This window comes from Cnephaeus nilssonii (genome assembly GCF_951640355.1).
Source record: "Cnephaeus nilssonii genome assembly, chromosome: 14".
Classification (NCBI taxonomy): domain Eukaryota; kingdom Metazoa; phylum Chordata; class Mammalia; order Chiroptera; family Vespertilionidae; genus Cnephaeus; species Cnephaeus nilssonii.
This window is the reverse complement of record NC_137085.1, coordinates 5,217,174-5,236,317: the sequence shown is the minus strand read 5'-3', so window position 1 is coordinate 5,236,317 and position 19,144 is coordinate 5,217,174. Positions and strand designations below refer to the sequence as shown.

Sequence of the window (19,144 nt, the reverse complement as noted above, 5' to 3'; positions counted from 1 at the left end):
TGGATGGATGTTTGTCATACTGAGAATGAAGAGTATAAAGGGAAACGTGCTTCCTGACGTACCCTGCTAGGAATTTAGGTTCCTTTCAGGTTGATAGTTACATAGTTAACTATATGATGGATGTTGAATGTAAACTTCAATTTTGCGAAGAATGAATGTTTCATGAATTCCCATCACTGTCAGACATACAGTACAGCTAGCTGTCCGGTCAGACTCCCATCAGGTTTGCCCAGCCTGGGGTTCATTAAAACAGATGGATGGATTCTCTTTTCCCTTAGTGACAAGTGAGGCAGTGGAACAGTTCAAGGAAAATTTGGAAAATAAATGACATAGTTCAGCTTTCTGGCTGCAGGAGTGAAGGAGTGGTCCTCAGGCTGGGAGCGAAACCCCCCTCCTGAAATGAGTTGCTAGTTCAATTCATGGTTTTCCCTGCTAGCCGACAAGCTGCAGCCTGAGGCTGATAGTCGGGACTTCCAAATTATGGTTAATGACATTAACCTCAGGGCAGCCTGATCACAGCCCCCACTTAAAGAGCCTATTAGGTGTGACTGTCTCCCTCAACATCAGTAAGTGTCCGACCTGCCTCTGATGGTGACAAGGAGGCTTTGTCCCCCACTGAGCCCAGCTGCCTTTGCAGTTGGTGATGCTTCTCCGTCGATGTCCCATTGCAGGGCAATAACCCAGGGCTGTCTGTGGCTTGCCAATTTCACTTTTTCGGTATTTGACACTTCTGGGAGATGGCTCCTTTGGCACAAGGTGCAGGTGAGGACGATCCCAGGAAGTGGCTGGACCGCCACAGGCTACGCTAGGCAACGAGGAACCTGGATTCCCTCCACCGGCCAGCCACCGCCAGGGCGTCCAGCGCGGGCCGGTTAGTTACCTTCCCGCGATGGTGGCTGGTCCACAGGGCGTCTTCTCTTCAGGTGGGCTTCTCAGGACAAGGGGGGAGGGGGGACAATGGCTCTGGCTGAACCGGAAAGCTCCAGGTGGGCCAAGGGTGGAGGCACAAGGGACGTTTGGGTTCATTGCCCTGAGGTTTGCTTCGGCTTCGCTCGGGGGAGGCTTCACTCCGTTCAGGCTTCAAGTAACCGGACGCGCCAAGATCTCGGGGCGCAGGTTTGGGGTTAGCCCTTGTGACCCCGACGACCTCTGAGAGGAAGACGCTGAGGGGCGGGGCCAGGCCGTGCGGGGATCTCGGGAAGAGGAGGTGACCCGCCCGCAGCGGACCGGCCGCACCGCAGCGCCCGCGGTCAGCAGGCGGCGCTGGCTGCTCGGACCCGCCCCTCTCGGCACGCGGCGGAGCGGAGCGGCCCGGGAACTCCAGCCCGGGAGATGCCCCCTCCTGCCCTCCTGTCCCGGGACGGGGCTCAGTGTCCCCGAGAGGGAGCTGCGGCCTCAGAGGAGGAAGCCTCGGAGCCGGGGCCGGCGCCGTGGCCTCGGGTTCGGGAGTGGAGCCCCGAGAGCCGACCTGGCGCGGCCGAGGGGCGGCGCTGAGTCCAGGTCCCGGAGGCCCGCGGACCTCGGGAGGGGGCGCCCGATCCCGCCGCCCCGGCGCCGCTTCCCGGGAAGTTTCAAGTTTTGAAAGTCTCGGCGGAGGGGCCGGGGCTTCCGGAGCCGGACCGGTGAGCAGAGCGGCCGCGTGGCCGGAGCGCGCCATGGAGGAGGAGGAGGCGCGGCGGCAGGTGAACGGCTCCGGGAGCGGCCGGGGGGCGGGGGAGCCGCCGGCGGTGTCCCCAGCTCCGCCCCACCCCTTCCCCTGCGCAGGGCATAGCTGCGCCCGGGGGAAACCGTTCATGCCCCCTGGAACCGTCCCCGAGTCCCCCCCAATGGACCCGGACCCTCCGGCCAGGCCGGCCTGTGAGCGGGTCTGAATCCTCGGTCAGAGCCACGAGGGCGGGCCCCCAAGAGCCCTAAAACCGGCTCTTCCCGGCGGGACGCCAAGGCCCTGGGGGTCGGCCGGGAACGGAAAGGGCGGTCCGTGCGGGCCCCTGCGGGAGAAGAATTGGTGCGCTCTGGGCCAGGGGCCCGGGAGGGGCCGGGCCCGGCGCACTTGGGGTGGGGGGACCCTCCCGGAGCGCAGGGCATGTGCGGAGTGTGGTCCCGGGCAGAGGGGCCCAGCCCTGTGCCTGGGCGGGAACCTTCGAGCGTGTAGGGGTCCAGCCCTAAGGGGAGGGCCCGGTTCCTGCCCTCGCCGGCGCTGGGTGCCGGGGGCACCGGAGCCCGGGCTGGGCGCACGTCTGCTGGGGAGGATGGGGTGGTTCCCGGGAACAGCCAACGGGAGGTGTGCGCTCGGGGCAGGCGTCCAGCCCGGAGCAGACAGGAGTCTGGGCCCCGCTCAAGAGGGGGAGGCCTCCACCCCGATGCCGAGGCAACCTCAGGGCTGCGTCTCCCCCTCCCGCCGCCTTCCTGCGGAGCTCCGTCCGCCTGTTCCAGCAGCGACTTGTGCACATTTCCTGTGAACCTCCGCCCAGCAGCGGAGCTGGGTGACTCAGGACCCCGGTGGCCGGGCCCCCAGCTCCATGGGAGCTTTGTTTGCTCGAGCCCTTGGCTCTGGCCTTCGCCTGGAGCCGGCAGAGGATTTCCTGAGCCCCACCCCTGCCCTCTGCCTGCCTGGCCCGCGAGGCCCCGAGGCCTGGCCTGGGGTGGGGTCCCTGAGGCGGGGTGGCCACCCTTCACTGGGCTCTGGAGATGGCGAGCGGAGAGGTGAGGAGGAGCCCCTGGAGGAGCCCCTGGGAGGGGGTCATGGGTGGCCCTGGGCTGAGGTCGGCTTTGGCACCGCCGGTTTGAAATGGCCTCTGGGAAGGTTTGCCTCTTCCTCGCTCCAACCTGGGGTGAAGCTGTGAGAAAGCCTGCTTCCTCCCAGGAGCTGGGCCGGAAGGGGGTCCCCGGAGACCGTCCTAGCCTGTCCGTGTGCCTCTGCTTTGCCAGCTGAGGCCTCAAGGGAACAGTCCTGGCCCCCACTCAGGCCTCCAGCTGCCCTCTAACCTCGAGTAAATCCCTAGCCTCTTTTCTGGCCCAAATCTTAGCCTGAACCCCAGCTTTAGAGCAGCCGCCTGTGGAGCGTGGCTGGCAGGGAGGGGCTGGGCTGGGGCCCAGAGGTGGTGGTGTCTCCTCTGGTGTGACCTTGGGCGGGTACTTAACCGCTCTCTGAGCCTCAGTTTTCTCACCTGCACGATGGGCACATCACCTACCTCAGGGGCTGTTGTCAGGACTGACAAATGAACGTGCGCAAAGCTCTTACAGACTCTGGCACCCCGAAGCACCGCGTACATGGGAACAGTCCCCCCCTCCCCCCAAATGCCGAGGACAGGAGCGTGGGCTGCACAGCAGCCGTGGGGTTTCCACCTGGCTGAGGGCTACTCCCTGCCGTCAGGGATGCTGCCCACACCCTGTGCGGGTCCTGGGCGCCAGCCCCGCCCCCCTCCCCGCGGTGTGGTGGGCTGAGGCTGGCGGCAGCGGGCACTGAGTGGCCTGCTCCTCTGCCCCCCACAGCCCGGGCCGGGCCGGCGGCCCCCAGAGGACGAGAGAGAGGCGATCCGCCGGGCCATCCAGAAGGAGCTGAAAATCAAGGAGGGAGTGGAGAACCTGCGGCGGGCGGCCACGGACCGCCGCCACCTGGGCCACGTGCAGCAGCTCCTCCGGACCTCCAACCGCCGCCTGGAGCAGCTGCATGGGGAGCTCCAGGAGCTGCATGCCCGCATCCTGCTGCCGGGCCCCCCAGCTGGTGAGCGAAGCGTCTGGGCAGCCCCCTGGGGACAGCAGGTGCCAGCTCACTAACCCAGCTCCTCCGTCCTGACCACTCGCCCCTGCCCAGGAGGGGAGGGAGGAGAGAGCTGGGCTGTGGGTGAGGGGTTTATGGGCCCCCCGTGTGGTGCACACAGAACCTGTGGCCCCAGGACCCCGGCCTCCGGCAGAGCAGCCCAGGGCCCGGCACCTGGAGGCTCTCCAGAGGCAGCTGCAGGTGGAGCTGAAGGTGAAGCAGGGGGCTGAGAACATGACCCACACATACGCCAGCGGCACACCCAAGGTGAGGCTCCCGGGCTCTGATGGGGAGAGATTTGGCTCTTGGATTGTTAGGGTCGGTGCTGTTCCAGCCTCTATTCTGAAAGGGAAATGCTACCCAGCCATTGATGCAATAAGGGAGACACAGCCCTAACCCTTAGTCTGATGGAGAAGGCGTGGTCCCAGATCCCAGCTTGGTGGGGAAGGCATGGCTCGAACCCCTAGTCACACAGAGAAGGCACAACGCTGAAGTTCCCAGTCTAGTAGGGAAGGCCCAGCCCCAGCCCCAGCCCCCAGCGTGATGTGGGAGCTCAGTCCTGATATGCTGGAGGAGGCTTGACCTCAGCCCTTATCTGGTCTCATGGGGGAGGCTGTGCCCGGACCTCATCTAACAAGGGAGGCTCGGTTCTTTATCCGGCCTGCTGTGGGAGGCTTGGCTCCGGTCCTGGTGAACGGGGGAGGCTCCGCTCCAGTCCCGGGTCTGACCAGGGAGGCTCTGGGCCAGCACATGTCACGACCCCACAGGGGAGGAAGCTCTTGGCAGCTGCTCAGCAGATGCTGCGGGACAGCCAGCTGAAGGTGGCCCTGCTGCGAATGAAGATCAGCAGCCTGGAGGCCAGTGGGTCCCCGGAGCCAGGTGAGGCCTTGCGAAGCGGGGGTGGGCGGGGCAGAGCAGGGCACGGGCCTGAGCGCTGACCCCCTCCTCCCAGGTCCTGAACTGCTGGCGGAGGAGCTGAGGCACCGGCTGCGCATTGAGGCTGCCGTGGCCGACGGTGCCAAGAACGTGGTGAAGCTGCTGGGTGGCCGGCGAATGCAAGACCGCAAGGCGCTGGCCGAGGTCAGGCCGCCGCCCCCTCCTGTTGCCACTCCTCTCTGAGGGTCTCCTTGTTCCCTTCCCCCCTCGGCAGCGATGGGAGGCACCATGGACTGGCCACGTGGGGGCTCATTCGGTGTAGACCTCAGAGGGGGTGTCTACAGGTGGCCTGAGCCAGTGCCCCCACACCCCTTTCCCCCTGGGCCTGTGTCCCCTCTGCAGGCTCAGGCCCAGCTCCAGGAGTCCTCCCAGAAACTGGACCTCCTGCGGCTGGCCTTGGAGCAGCTGCTGGAGGGGCTGCCTCCTGCCCACCCTCTGCGTGGCAGAGTGGCCCGGGAGCTGCGGACTGCTGTGTCTGGGAACCCTCAGCCTTCGGGGACGCTTGTAAAGCCCATCGCCATGACAGGTAGCAGGAGCCCCTCCCACTTCCGAGCTCTCTTTCCCTTCCAGAAAGGACTGAAATACCGTGGGGAAGAACTTTGGAGAAGGGTTCCAATCCTGGCTCCACCACCCCCTAGCTGCGAGGCCTTGGACAATTGCCATCCTTTCTCCAAACCGCAGTTTATCCATCTGTAAAATGGGGACGATAACAGCACCTACTTCATGGGACTGCTGTGAAAATCAGTGCGTTGTTGTTGCCTGTGAAGTGCTAAGCACTCTGTGGGCACGGTCAGCACCCTATCAGTGAAGCTGTTATTTAAATGAGTAGCCATAGTAATGTTTAAAGCGCCAGTGTTCGGGAGCTCTCAGCCCCGGAGGCCTTGGTAGCCAGCGCTGGGCAGCTTGGACTGTTACAGAGTTCTTTCTTATCCCGAGTTGGATCTGTCTCCTTAGAGTGGCAGCTGAATTGCAATCAGTGAGCAATCTCAGATGCAGACTTCGGTAGCCCTGAGCTTCCCACTCGGGAGACAGTACCAATAGAGAGCCCAGCGCCTTCCTGCTCAGAGCTGGTTGGAGCGTACACAGGCCACATCCCATTGTGAGCAGAGCTGAGAAGGGGGGGTACAGCGGCTGGATGGGCCCCCTCACCTGGCCTCAGAGAATCAAGAGTGATTCCTGGAGGAGATGGTGGTGTCTGAGCTCAGCCTTACAGGGCTTATGAGATTTGGCCAAGGGGATGAGTTGGGGAAGGCAGGGCAAATGACTTGTTAAAAGGCCTAGAAGTGGGCTACTCGAGGCCGCTCTAAATCCTGTGTCCTGGCTGAACACCTTAGTTCCTACCCAGGCCACTGCCCTCTTTTAAGGTCCTTTGGAGTGTAACCCCCAGGCCTGGATTCCCTAAATGGTGCTCTTTGGCCCAGTTTGTTTCCTCAAAAACTACTCGAGCCCTACTGCTTCCTCTTTGAGGGACAAAAGTTTAGTGACCCTAAAAACGAATCCACTTGGTTGGCAAAACACGCTTTGTAGCCCTCGTGGGAGGTGGGACAGAGCTGAGACTCCTTTCCTCTGTACAGATGGGGAAACTGAGGCCCAGGGAGGAAGGGGGATAGGACAGGCAGCCAGGCTTTCTGCTCCCCAAGCTCTTGTCTCTGCCACGCTGCTCCCCAGGCCCTGAGCCCTGGGTAGCATGTCGTCATGCACTGTGGCTCCATGTGGCTTGGCTGAGGTCTGAGGGTCACTCCTCTGCCTGTGGGTCCCTGCTGCCCCCAACACATGGACAGCGCTCAGGAGGGAGAGCCAGCTGGTCTGCCTGGAGGGTGGCAGACGGCTGCCAAGGCCTAATGTGGGCAGGCTCTGGGTTCAGCATCTCTATGAGAAGGTAGTGTTCCTGGGGTCCAGGGGCCCACTGGGGGTGGCAGTGGGAGGATGGCACCTGACCATGCTTTCCGCACCCCCCAACCCCCCACCTCCCGCTCCCCACAGGGACACTGCAGGTCCACCTCCTGGGCTGTGAGCAGCTGCTAACAGCTGTGCCCGGCCGGTCCCCGGTGACCGCGCTGGCCAGGAGCCCCTCCCAGGGCTGGCTTCGGGGCAGAGCCAGGCAGCAGCGAGGCACAGGCGAGCTGGCCAGTGAGTAAGGGGCTGCAGGGAGCTATGGGGGGGGCAGCCAAGGACCCCCACTCCTGGCCTTCCCTGAGCCCTGGTTCTGGCCCTACAGGTGAGGTGCTGGCCGTGCTAAAGGTGGACAATCGCATCGTGGGCCAGACGGGCTGGGGCCCCGTAGCCCAGCAGTCCTGGGACCAGACCTTCGTCATCCCCCTGGAGCGGGTGAGGCCGGCCCTTGAGCGGCCAGGGGTGACGTTGGGCCACCGGGTGGAAGGCCAGCCGCATCTTCAACCCGGCCTTTCCGATACAGGCCCGAGAGCTGGAGATCGCGGTGCGCTGGCGGGACTGGCGACAGCTGTGCGCCGTGGCCTTCCTGCGGCTGGAGGACTTCCTGGACAATGCTTGTCACCAGCTCACGCTCAGCCTGGTGCCCCAGGGGCTGCTCTTTGCCCAGGTGCCCCCTGCCCCCTGCCCCCTGATCACGTGGGTTCCTGGCCCCCTCGGAGGAGTGGACATTGAGGCCCAGAGGGAGGAGGTCTCCGAGAAGAGGTTCTCAGGCCGTCTCCGAGGCCCACGCGGAGTCCCGAGGCCTGTGTCCTTGTCCGGACTGCCCTGCTTCGTGGTGACTCTAGACAAGTGCCTCTCTTCTCTGGGCCTCAGTTTCCCCACTGCTACCAATGAGGATGTTGACTCCGTCTCTCGGAGCCCTTCTGGCTCTTGCATCGTTGCCACTGGGGGCTCAGGCCGGGATCCTGGAGGCTGGGGAGGTGCCCATGGCAGGTGGGGTGGGAGGGGACTGGGCTTCAGGTAACCTTCTGTGACCCCGCAGGTAACCTTCTGTGACCCCGTCATAGAGAGGAGGCCGCGGCTGCAGAGGCAGAAACGCATTTTCTCTAAACGCAGGGGTATGGACAGGGCAGGGCTGTGCACGTGGGGAGGAGGGCAGGGGCGTCGGGGGGCCCCGGACTGAACCTCCCTTTTGCCCCAGGTCAGGACTTCCTGAGGGCTTCCCAGATGAACCTCAGCATGGCAGCCTGGGGGCGCTTGGTCATGAACCTGCTGCCCCCCTGCAGCTCCCCAAGCACGATCAGCCCTCCCAAAGGGTGCCCCCGGACCCCGGCCACACCTCGGGGGGCCACCAGCCCTGCCTCGCCCAGGTGAGAAGCCACCTAACCCCCCAGACTCCCGGCCCCTCTCTCTTTCCTCTCTCTCTCTCTCTCTCTCTCTCTCTCTCTCTCTCTCTCAGCATGGCTGTGTGTCCATCTCCCAGCTGTTCTGTCTGCCTCTGCCCCACCATGTGTCTGCTCCCTCCCCACAGTGGTTTCCCACCCAAGAAGACCCCGTTGGGAGAAGAGATGAGGCCCCCACCCAAGCCCCCACGCCTCTACCTGCCCCGGGAGCCAGCCCTGGAGGAGACGCCGGTGAGGGGGGCTGGTAGCCCTGGGGGTGCTGGGCTGGGGGTGGCGGAGCTGGAGGGAGGGAGGAAGGAAGCCCTGCTCTGCCCTGAGCCCCTCTGCCCTCACAGCGCACCAAACGCCCCCACATGGAGCCCAGGACTCGACTGGGGTCATCTCCGCCAGCCTCCGTGACCAGGTACCCCATCAGGTTCACCTTCTTGTTTGAGACATTATCCACTCACTCAAGTGCCTGAGTGTCCACTCAGTCATCACCCCGCGGCTCCTGGGCGCGTTCACAGCTCGCTCTCAGGTTCTCGCTCTGAACCAACATCATTGAGGCCCCAGCTGTATGCCAGCCTCAGGCACCTGCGGTCCTGAGCCCCCGGCCCGCCAGCCCCACAGGTGGGGCCCGGCCAGGATCGGGCATGAGGGGTTGGTGGGGGCCCAGGGCGCTGCCTGTGCCCTCTCTCTTACAGGAAACCCCCACGGCTTCAGGACTTCCGCTGCTTGGCTGTGCTGGGTCGGGGACACTTCGGGAAGGTGGGTGCCGTGGAGGGTGGGCAGCCTCAGTGCCTTAGCTAGGAGGACGCTGTGACCCTCATCCCGGTACTGCCCACCTGGAGCCCAGCCTTTCTCTGGTCCCAGGTTCTCCTGGTGCAGTTCAAGGGGACGGGGAAATACTACGCCATCAAAGCGCTGAAGAAGCAGGAGGTGCTGAGCCGGGACGAGATAGAAAGGTGTGTGGTGATGCCACGGGCACCTGGCCCTGCAGCGGGCACCAGAAGGCAGCCGAACGCTCCTGGGGCTTTGAAGTGGTGACTCTGGGGCCAGCCAGGCCTGGGTTCTTTTTTTTTTAGCACCTGCAGTTAATGATGGGCCCTTGGGCAGGTCCTCTCTTACCTCTGCACCTCAGTTTCCTCATCTGTAAAATGGGACAGTGGTGGTTGTGCAGGTTAACTGACCCACATGAGCCCCTGGTACATAGAAACCAGCTCTACGGAGCTGCCGGCACTTTGTCTCGTGTCCTGTGGGTGGCAGGGCACAGCCAGGGAGGTTTCCTTCCCTCTGAAACCCACGCCCTCCCCTGCAGCCTGTACTGCGAGAAGCGGATCCTGCAGGCTGTGGGCCGCACGGGGCATCCCTTCCTGCTGTCCCTGCTTGCCTGCTTCCAGACCTCCAGCCACGCCTGCTTCGTAACCGAGTTTGCGCCCGGTGGTGACCTCATGATGCAGATCCACGAGGACGTTTTCCCTGAGCCCCAGGCCCGGTGGGTTTCCGTTCCTCTTGTCTGCCTCTTCCAACAAGCCGACGCTGGTTCCCTATACCGGGCCTCCCTCACCCGGCTTCCTCCGGGCACCCATCAGCAGAGGAGCAGGGAGTCAGGGAGGCCTTGGTTCAAATCCTGGTTTTCAGCTCTCACAGCATTTGGGACCTTGAGCCTCAGTTTGTGTAGCTCGGAATCGGGTTAGAAAGAACTGTGTCAGAGGCTTAAGCATGACATTTATGAACTGCCGGTGAGTAGTGACTGGCAGCTGAAGTTATTTCTTGTCCACCAGAGTGCGCCCTGAAGTCTGGGCTCATATCAGCTCTGCTAGCTGTGACCCTGGGCACATCGCTCACCTGGGGGCTCAGATCCTCATTTGAAAAACAGGCATGCAGGCTGCCGGGAGGAGGCGGGACGAGGAGATCTAAGACCCCGGGAAGAGTAGGCTGTGAGCTGGCAGCAACCTTGGGACAACCTTGGGCTGCTGTCTGGAGGAGCCCCACCCCCGCTTGAGGCTTGTCTCAGCCTCTTGCCCACATCCACGGGTCCCCAGGCCATGGCCATCCTGTGCCTCCCTGCCCTCCCCCCACAGTCCTGGGCCTAAGCTTCCCCCAAACCCCTCCAGGTTCTACCTGGCCTGTGTGGTCCTGGGACTGCAGTTCTTGCACGAGAAGAAAATCATTTACAGGTAACTGGTCCCTGAGATGCTGGGGGAGTGGTGAGGGAGCGGATGCTGTCTCTCCTGGGCGCCGTTCCAGGGCCCTTTGCTCTTGCCCCCCTTCCCCCCCCCAGGGACCTCAAGTTGGATAATCTTCTGCTGGATGCCCAGGGTTTCCTGAAGATCGCAGACTTTGGACTATGTAAGGAAGGTGTGTGTCTCCTGTCCAGGATCCTGTGTCCTCCAGCCTTCTCACCCAGTCCAGGCCAGCAGTGGCATCTCCCGGGAAATCCACCCCCCCACCCTCATTCCAGGGACCAAGTGGACACGTTGGGCTTCCTTCCCAACCCTACAAGCTCTGAAGAGCCCTGGCTTCCCTTGGCCCAAGGGAGAGCCCGTGCTCCGGAGCTGGGAGAGGGCACTGGGTTCTGCGTCCTTCGTGGCCTCGGCATGTGAGCTTGGCTGAGCCTCGCCTCCGTCCGATGTCGTAAAATCCATTCCCACCTCCCAGAGCAGGGCGCAGGGCTTGGCACGGGTTAGGTACAGGGGGGCATAAGGGTTGGCTGTTGGTTCTTCCAACCACAGAGGTTACTGTGGACCAGACACACTGAACCGGCATTGGTGTGGCTGTTGATTTGCAGGGATTGGCTTTGGGGACCGGACCAGCACCTTCTGTGGCACCCCAGAGTTCCTGGCCCCCGAGGTGCTGACCCAGGAGGCCTACACACGGGCCGTGGACTGGTGGGGGCTGGGCGTGCTGCTGTATGAGATGCTGGTGGGTGAGGTGAGTGCCGAGCCTGGGCTGCCCGGGCCTCTAGGTCGGGGTGGGCTGGGAGTGGCCCACACACCCCACTGAGCCCCCGTCCCCGCAGTGCCCGTTCCCAGGGGACACCGAGGAGGAGGTGTTTGACTGCATCGTCAATGCGGAAGCCCCGTATCCCCGCTTTCTGTCGGTGCAAGGACTCGAGCTCATTCAGAAGGTAACCTCCCCTCCTCGGGGCCTGGGGCCCGGGGCCCAGCTCCCTCGGGGGGCCTGGGGCGGCGGCAGTGCCTGGGGCCCAGTGCCCTCGGTGAGCACCTGCTCTTGCCCAGCTCCTCCAGAAGTGCCCGGAGAAGCGCCTGGGGGCAGGCGAGCAGGACGCGGAGGAGATCAAGACCCAGCCTTTCTTCGGGGTGAGTGGCCAGGGCGCAGTGGGAGGGGAGGGACCGCGTGGGCTGCCATGGCCGTCACCTCAGGCACCTCCGCCCTTGTCCCCAGGCCACTGACTGGCAGGCTCTGCTGGCCCGCGCTGTCCAGCCCCCCTTCGCACCCACCCTCTGCGGGCCCACAGATCTGCGCTACTTCGAGGGCGAGTTCACGGGACTGCCGCCTGCCCTGACCCCGCCGGACCCCCGCGGCCCCCTCACTGCCCGCCAGCAGGCCGCCTTCCGGGACTTCGACTTCGTGGCAGAGCGATTCCTGGAGCCCTGACGGCCTTTCCCGTGTCCCTGTCTCCTGGCCCCGGACTCTTCGAGCCTCACTGCCCACCCGTCTGCCCAGCTACGCGCCCTGCCCTGGAGGCCCAGGCCTTGCCTGGTATTTATCAGCCCTTCGGACCCGAGGTGGGGGCTTGGCTCAGTCTCTGGCCTGGTGCTCCCCTCCCCCTCCCCACCACCCCTCCCGCTCTCAGCCAGACGTGGAAAGGGTGGCCCAGTGAGGAGTAATTTGGTTTGGTTTTTAATACTTGACTTGCTTTATGGATTATTAAATGTATAAAACTGTGCACTGGAGGAATTCTGGCTTGGAGGGTGGGTGGAGGTTTCGGATGCCCCGGGCACTGGTGCCCTGGCCCCGCACAGGTCCTCTTCCTCCCCTCCTTCCTTGGAGGTCAGTCTGCTCTGAGGCTGGGAGGTGTGGGCAGAAGTGAGCAGCCCCAGGCCCTCGGGGTCCGCCCTTCGTTTTCAGGCACAAGATGGTGGCTCTGCCTCCTGCAACCCTAAACAGCCTGGCTGCTGCCCTCACCCTCTTCCTCCTCCTCCTCGGCCCAGAGGGTCTCCCAGGGCCCCGAGGGCCATCCGCAGAAGAAGTGGGCCAGGTTGCGGGTCAGGCCCCGGTCAAAGGGGTTGTCGGGGCGCTGGCGGAGGTAGGCAATGCGGTGCGAGGAGAGGAACTCCCAGGTGGTGGTGTTGCTGGCCACCAGGTAGATGTGCGAGGCCAGGAGCAGGCCGGCCACCATGGAGAAGAGGGAGAGCAGCAGGAAGGTGACGAACAGGAGCCCGCTGGACCGCAGCCACAGCCCCCAGGGCTGGAAGAAGCGGAGGCCGGACCTGTGGGGCAGCAGAAGGATGGGGGCCCAGAGCTGGGAGAAGGCAGGGGCGCCCCAGGGAGCCCAGGCCAATTGGTAAAGGGTCCGGGGCCCCTTAAAGAGGGTGTCCGGCCATGGGCATCTTGTAGGCACGTGCGGCCCGCCCCCCCTCCTCCCACACACACACAGGGCAGCGGCGGGACCCACCATGCCAGGTACAGGCCCCACAGCAGCACCACAAGCTGCAGCGCCAGGTAGGCCACGAAGAGCGGGTGGTTCCGTTCCCCCACACAGTTCTCCATCCAGGGGCAGTGGTGGTCGTAGCGGCGGACGCAGCGGCGGCACTCACTGCAGTGTCGGGCCCGCAGGGGTTGCTGGGCAGAGAGTCGGGCTCAACACCGGCTCCCCTCCAGATCAACAGTGCGGGCAGGGATGAGGGTGGGAGGCTGGGCCTGAATCTGGGGGGTCTGGGGGGTGAGGCCAGGGGGCTGGGGCAGGAGGCGGTCCGTCTCAACTTTACCCCTGACCCTCCAGGAAGTCCCTGAGCCACTCACCAGCACCATGCAGTATCTGCAGCGCCGAAGGGCGATGGCCTGAGGCACCATGGCTGTCTGCTCCTCCTTGGCCTCCTCCTGAAAATGGGGGCCAGGGCATACGATGGGGTCCCCTTGGGAGGCAGATGGCTGGTGAACACATTTTGGAGGCCATCCCACGTGTAATGTAGGTGGTAGAGTGGGGCAGAGTGCCCTGGACCTAGTGAGGCTGTGTGACCTTTGCCAGGTGCTTTCCCTCTCTGGGCCTTGGCGATGTCCTCATTATAGATGGGTTTCTAGGGCTGGCAAGAGGATTCACTGAGATGCCCCAGAAAAGCCCTCCACACAGAACCTGGCACGAGACTGTTTTGGGGCCTTGGGTCCCCTGTTGGTGGGAGGAGGGGTTCTGGTGCCCAGGGGCCCCCTGGTTACCTGGGGCTGGATGTTCACGTAGCCTGGGTCCATGAGTGACACGGCCAGATAGAGCAGCAGGGAGCCCAGTACGAGGAGCAGGAATGTGAGGGGCAGGAAGAGCTCCCCCTGTTCTTCCCATTGTCGCAGTGCTGCAGAGGCCAGGGGAGAGTGAGGCCGGGCGGGGGGGCAGGCGGGTGTGTGGGGGAAGGCGCATGGGGCAGGTACAGGTGGAGGTGGGCAGTGTGTCCCTGGCTGAGCAAAGGCCCGGAGATGGGGTTTGATGGGTGGGCAGGTGTGTCTCCTGCATGGGTACAGAAATTCAGGACCAGCAAAAAAAAAGGCAGTTCATCTCTCCTCTCCGGAGGGCGACAGGGAACCAGGGAAGGTCATAGGGCAGATCTGCTTCTGGAAACCTCCCCAGTGGAGAGAAGAGAAGGTGATCGGAGGGGAAGCCTCGAGGCAGAGGGCTGTCCCGAAGGGAGAGGAAGGTGGCTGGACCAGAGCGGAGAGGAGGAGATGGACAGAGAGGGGGTTAGGGAGTGAAGGGGCCGGACTTGACTGGATGTGGGGGAGAGGAAGGAGGAGTCCCTGCCTCTGGCTCCACCATGGGAGACCAGCCAGGTCTGAGATGCCCATGAGACATACAGGAAGGCGGGACTGGCAGGCTCAGATGCTGCAAAGAGGGCCAAGATGGCAGCCCAGGCCAGGAAGAGTCCAGACCAAAGAGGTGACTGAGGATTTGGGGGAGGCGGGGGCTAAGATGCGAGGGGTGTGAGATAGCCAGACAGCAGAGTGAACAACTCTGGTTGGTAAAAGGGAGCAGAGAAAGAAGGGGGTTTTTTTTCTGATGGGGAGACTGAGCAGGTTTTCAGGCTGAAGGGCGAAGACTGGCCCAGCTGGCGTGGCTCAGTGGTTGAGCATCGACCTATGAACTAGGAGCTCACATTTCAATTCCTGATCAGGGCACATGCCCGGGTTGTGGACTCCATCAGTGTGGGGTGTGCAGGGGGCGGCCGATCAATGATTCTCTGTCATCATTGATGTTTCTCTTTCTCCTCCCTTCCTCTTGGAAATCAATAAAAATATATATATTTTTAAAAAGGGCAAAGACTGTGGAGCAGACTTGAGAAGGTCTTAGGAGGAAAGTGAGAACACCCCCACCCAGGGGGCGAGGCTGAAGCAAGGGTGGGGGTGGGAGTGAGGGAGGGTGAGAACTTGTGCTGGAGGCGGCCTGTGGGGACCTAAGGGGAGGGATGGAAGTGGGGTAGTCTGTGGGGTAAGTGAGAGCTACCAGGGCAAGAAGCAGAGTGGGGCATGGAGGAGCGGGCACTCCCCTGCGAGGTGCTCTCTTGCCTGAGGATGGGGAGCCTGGACTTGGGCAGCGAGTGGCCACGGGGCTGGGAGGGATGCCAGTCCCTGATCTAGTTGGTCCTCAGAATCATACGGAGGGAAGGACCGGTGGATCCTGAGATCAGGGGAGATGGGGGCTGGAGTTGGTCATCGGATCAGGTGGCCATCGCATGGGTCCTGGGGTGGACAGGGCACCTGGCAGGGACCAGGAAGACGCTGGGAGGAAGCAGGGATTGGCGGGGTATTAGGCGGAAACTCCGGGAAGGACAGAAGGGGAAGGGGCCTCGGGGGCCGGCGGAGACGGGTGGTATCCCAGGGTCTCTGGGGCTTCGGCGGGGGACCCAGTAAGACCCAAATGTTTGGGGAACCACAGGGGAGCGGGTGGGTCCGGGTGGCGCGGGTCCGGCTCACCGGTATCGTGCAGGAAGAGCACCAGCGTGATCCCCCAGGTCAGCACCGTGTGCCCGGTCCGCACCAGGACGCCCGGGCTGAGGAGCGCCCAGGGCGCCATAACCTCGGCCCCCGGCCCCACCCGGAAGAAGAGCCCAGAGGGGCGGGCCCTCCGAGGGAGAGGGGGCCCAGGTGCCCGTCGATTGGCGAATCCTGGGAGTGGGCGGGGTCAGTTTGGGGCAGGGAGGCTGCCTATTGGGTGGCAGCTGCGGCCGAGTAGGTCCTCGAGCCAACAGGTGCCTGAAGAGGCTGAGGGCGGGGCCGGCGCGCGCGCAGCCGGTAACTCGGCCGCCCCAGTCCCCACCCGGCAGGTACGGAGTCGGAATCTGGAGCAGTCGCAAGTCTCGATCCCTTCCCAACCCCACAGCTTCGCGCATGCGTGCCGCTCCCTGGGAGCTTCCCAGATCCAGGTGTGTTGAGTCCAGGTTGCAGAATTGTGCCCGGTTCAAAGATGTGATGACTGAGGTTTCAATAGCGGCGGCGCTCGCCAAAGGCTGCGTGGTGACATTCTTACCTCCTGGCCATTCATTATCAGGGATTGCAGACGGGATTAGATCAAAGTGGAGTTCCGTGGAGCAAGGTTCAGGCCATGAGAGGCCCAACTTGGGTCAGAGTCAGGAATACCTGTCCCTTCCTATCTGGGTGAGCGTGGGCAAGTTACTGAACCACTCTGAGCTCTGTTTGTTGTCTGTGTAATAGAGATGATAATGGTATCCCCCCTAAGGTGGTGGGAGGATTAACTAATGAAATACAGCGTCTAGCACAGTACTAAGACGACAGCTACACCCTGCCAGCCTGGCTTGCCTGACCTGAGGCTTCATCATTCACTGCCCACACTCCTTCAGCGGTGTCCCCAGGGCCTTCCTTATTCAGCTCTGCCTTCCCACCCACACCTTCCACTAATACCAGTGTCCACCTTCTTTCTCCATTAGATTGGCCCCTTCCAACTTCTACAGCAAGCCTCTTAATTTTTTTTTTTTTTGAGAGTGAGGAAGGGAGAGAAATACAGATTTGTTGTTCCACTTATTTATGCATTCATTGGTTGGTTTTTATACGTGCCCTGATGGGGATCGTACCCATAACCTTGCAGTGTTGGGAGGATGCTTTAACCAAGTGACCAAGTGAGCTATCCGGCCTGTGCCCAGGGATCCTTTTTTTTCTTTTTTTTTAAAAAAAATATATTATTGATTTTTTACAGAGAGGAAGGGAGAGGGATAGAGAGTTAGAAACATCGATGACAGAGAAACATCAATGAGCTGCCTCTCACACACCCCCTACTGGGGATGTGCCTGCAACCAAGGTAGGTGTTCTCGACCGGAATCAAACCTGGGACCCTTGAGTCCACAGGCCGACGCTCTATCCACTGAGCCAAACCAGTCAGGGCTACTGACATCTGTTATTTTTGTCAGCTCAACATTCCTTTTTCTGTTGGGGAACTAACTCTTCCCCGTCTCATGTGATTCTGAAGGAACTGTGTCCCTCACTCCAGAGAGTGGTGGGAAGTCATTGTGGGCATGTGACTCTAGAAAGCCTAGCACTTCCCGATCTGATTGTCTCCAGTGATTGGTCCTAGTTGGTGGGCATGTGACTTGGCAGGGCCAATTATAATCATTCCATGAGAGTAAGGCAAAGCTGCTGAGAAAGAGGCTTTCTTTTGGATCTCAAGCAGGAGTAGAGTATAAGGGCAACTGACAGCTGTCTTTACACTCTGTGGAGAGAGACTATGGCAGGAGAGGGTGAGGCCATCTTATAAAGAGACAGAGATAAGCAGGACCAAAAGGGTGTATGAAAGACAGTCTTAACGTTGTCTGGGCCCCTAGATCCAGCTTTGCCTGAAGCTGATAATTAGCTCTAGTTTCCCCAGTTGCATTACTCAGTGAATTCCCGCCCTCCGACCCCCCAACCTCTGACTAATCTGGGCTGGTGTTTGAATTGGGCGTCTGTTACTTGCAACTCAGTCTTGATAACGGCAATGGGGTGTGACTTAGCTGAGTGAGGAATTCTAGCACATTATCCACTTAAATAACCCTGAAGCTTCCATGACTCAGGGACATACTGATATCAAAGATCAAGTCAGACACTAAAGTGGTAAGGACCGATTTTAATCAGTAATATCCTCTTGTCCTAGGGGAGGGGTTCCAGCGTGAACTCAGTGCCACTTCAATTTGTACAGAGGTGACCGGGCATTTTAAACCGACAAGAACAGACACTGGGGGTATGGTAGTACAGGGAAAGGGCACCAGATACACTGAGTGGCCAGATTATGATGATCTCTGAACACATAATAATCTGGCCACTCAGTGTATATCCTATATAATAAAAGGCTAATATGCAAATTGTCCCCTTGACCAGGAGTTCGACCAGCAGGTAGGCCGGCCAACCGCCCATGTCCCTTCCCCCTGGCCAGGCTGGCCGGACCCCACCCATGCACGAATTCATGCACCGGGCCTCTATATATATATATATACACACTAGAGGCCCAGTGCATGATTAAATCATGCACGTGTAGGGTCCCCTACACGCTTTCGCTTTCGATCATGGGGAAGCTGGGTGCCTGTCCGCTGGTGCACCAGGCCTTTCAGAAGCCTCTGGCGCAGCGGAGGCTTCTGAAAGGCCTGCTGCCTGAGCAGACAGGCACCCAGCTCCCCCGCTTTTGATGGTCCGTGGCGGGACGTGGGCTCGCTGCCCCAGAGGCCCCTTCTGTGTCGCAGCACAGCCATGGCGCAGACGCTGAGCTTGTGCCGCCGCTGGCGATGCAGCTCAGCATCCCGCCAGCCCAATCGGCCACCCTGGCCACCCCGAGTCCCGCCCCCCCCCCCCCCGCGCCTCCTGGTCAATCGTGGGCATAGCGAAGGTACGGTCAATTTGCATATTTGTCTATTATTAGGTAGGGGATATATATATATATATATATATATATATATATATACACACACACACACACATACACACACACACACACACACACACACACACACACACACAGAGTGGCCAGATTTTTATGCGTTCAGAGATCATAATAATCTGGCCACTCAGTGTATATGGTGACAGAAGACAATTTGATTGTGGTGGTGGGCACACAATTAAAAAAAAGGGCCGAAACCAGTTTGGCTCAGTGGATAGAGCGTCGGCCTGCGGACTCAAGGGTCCCAGGTTCGATTCCAGTCAAGGGCATGTACCTTGGTTGCAGGCACATCCCCAGTGGGGGGTGTGCAAGAGGCAGCTGATAGATGTTTCTCTCTCAACGATGTTTCTAACTCTCTATCCCTCTCTCTTCCTCTCTGTAAAAAATCAATAAAATACATTTTTTAAAAAAAAGGACAGACAGACACTACCACTATATTTGATCTTAGCCAAAAGGCCAGAAGTGATTGGTGACGGGGCATTTAGAGAGAGGAAACTGGTGGGGGCTTGGACAGACTCAGGGACGTGAAACATTACGAAGGGTTGGTGAGTAAACGCTCATTATGCCCGCTGTGTCTGCTGGCTGGCAGGAACTGAAGTTTGGCTTCTCTCCTCCCACAGAAGCTAGGAGACAGAGGCCCCATCCTTCCTGAGGATTCCATTTCAAAGGAATGGCGTTCAGGTCCTTGAGAAAGACACTCCTCAGTGGCAGAAGATACAAATTCATTTCAAAGGGACAGAGGAAGGAGTCACAATTATAAGCCCTTTTTGGTAAATACTCTAAGACAGCCTAGTGTGTGGGGTCGATGGTCTTCTAACAGCCTTGACCTTTCTCAGGCCGGAGCTTTAAGGTGGGCTAGGGTCATCCTAGGAATGCAACCTGGAGCTCTTAGAAGCTATTTAAGTGTTTAACTCTTTAATGTGGGAGGAGGGAGGCCGGCGGTATCACGAGCTTGAGAGCCTGTAGTGGTTTTTATAGGTCAAGGTTGAGGCCTAGTTGGGAAGAGGGCTGAGGAGCATGGCTAAAATTTGGTCAAGGAGAGAATCTTTTTCTCTGGACACTGGGCACACACCCACCTGGCACCTG

At 60.9% G+C, this 19,144-nt stretch overlaps 2 protein-coding genes across 3 annotated transcripts; one reads left to right on the top strand and one right to left on the bottom strand.

Moving 5' to 3' along the window:
- Positions 1–1,233: 1,233 nt before the first annotated feature.
- On the top strand, positions 1,234–11,884 carry PKN3 (protein kinase N3). The gene is made up of 22 exons (XM_079789671.1): positions 1,234–1,682; positions 3,493–3,724; positions 3,882–4,027; positions 4,528–4,639; positions 4,713–4,840; positions 5,039–5,222; positions 6,680–6,826; positions 6,915–7,024; positions 7,113–7,256; positions 7,632–7,707; positions 7,791–7,959; positions 8,121–8,223; positions 8,328–8,395; positions 8,676–8,739; positions 8,845–8,936; positions 9,290–9,466; positions 10,089–10,151; positions 10,256–10,332; positions 10,763–10,905; positions 10,994–11,101; positions 11,214–11,294; positions 11,380–11,884. The coding sequence occupies exons 1-22, from the start codon at positions 1,656–1,658 to the stop codon at positions 11,590–11,592; spliced, it is 2,664 nt and encodes an 887-aa protein (XP_079645797.1). The 5' UTR covers positions 1,234–1,655; the 3' UTR covers positions 11,593–11,884.
- A 147-nt stretch (positions 11,885–12,031) lies between these two features.
- ZDHHC12 (zDHHC palmitoyltransferase 12) lies at positions 12,032–15,231 on the bottom strand. 2 transcript variants are annotated; one of them, XM_079789672.1, is made up of 5 exons: positions 15,115–15,231; positions 13,372–13,502; positions 12,961–13,038; positions 12,614–12,780; positions 12,032–12,428 (listed from the first exon to the last, which is right to left on the bottom strand). In XM_079789672.1, exons 1-5 carry the CDS (start codon positions 15,212–15,214, stop codon positions 12,098–12,100), a joined length of 807 nt encoding a protein of 268 aa, XP_079645798.1. In that variant the 5' UTR covers positions 15,215–15,231; the 3' UTR covers positions 12,032–12,097. The 2 variants fall into 2 exon arrangements, with proteins under 2 accessions (XP_079645798.1, XP_079645799.1); XM_079789673.1 differs by having other exon boundaries at positions 12,032–12,406.
- Positions 15,232–19,144: the final 3,913 nt, after the last annotated feature.

What these genes read in the sequence shown, in the direction of transcription:
- PKN3 (XM_079789671.1), top strand. Translation starts at nt 1,656, where the DNA reads ATGGAGGAGGAGGAGGCGCGGCGGCAG. An exon ending in CAGTGGGTCCCCGGAGCCAG is followed by an intron (nt 4,640 to 4,712) that starts GTGAGGCCTTGC and finishes CCCTCCTCCCAG; the next exon opens with GTCCTGAACTGCTGGCGGAG. An exon ending in ATGAGATGCTGGTGGGTGAG is followed by an intron (nt 10,906 to 10,993) that starts GTGAGTGCCGAG and finishes CCGTCCCCGCAG; the next exon opens with TGCCCGTTCCCAGGGGACAC.
- ZDHHC12 (XM_079789672.1), bottom strand. Translation starts at nt 15,214, where the DNA reads ATGGCGCCCTGGGCGCTCCTCAGCCCGGGCGTCCTGGTGCGGACCGGG. An exon ending in GCTCTTCCTGCACGATACCG is followed by an intron (nt 13,503 to 15,114) that starts GTGAGCCGGACC and finishes TGGCCTCTGCAG; the next exon opens with CACTGCGACAATGGGAAGAA. An exon ending in TGGGGCCTGTACCTGGCATG is followed by an intron (nt 12,429 to 12,613) that starts GTGGGTCCCGCC and finishes GCTGCCCCACAG; the next exon opens with GTCCGGCCTCCGCTTCTTCC.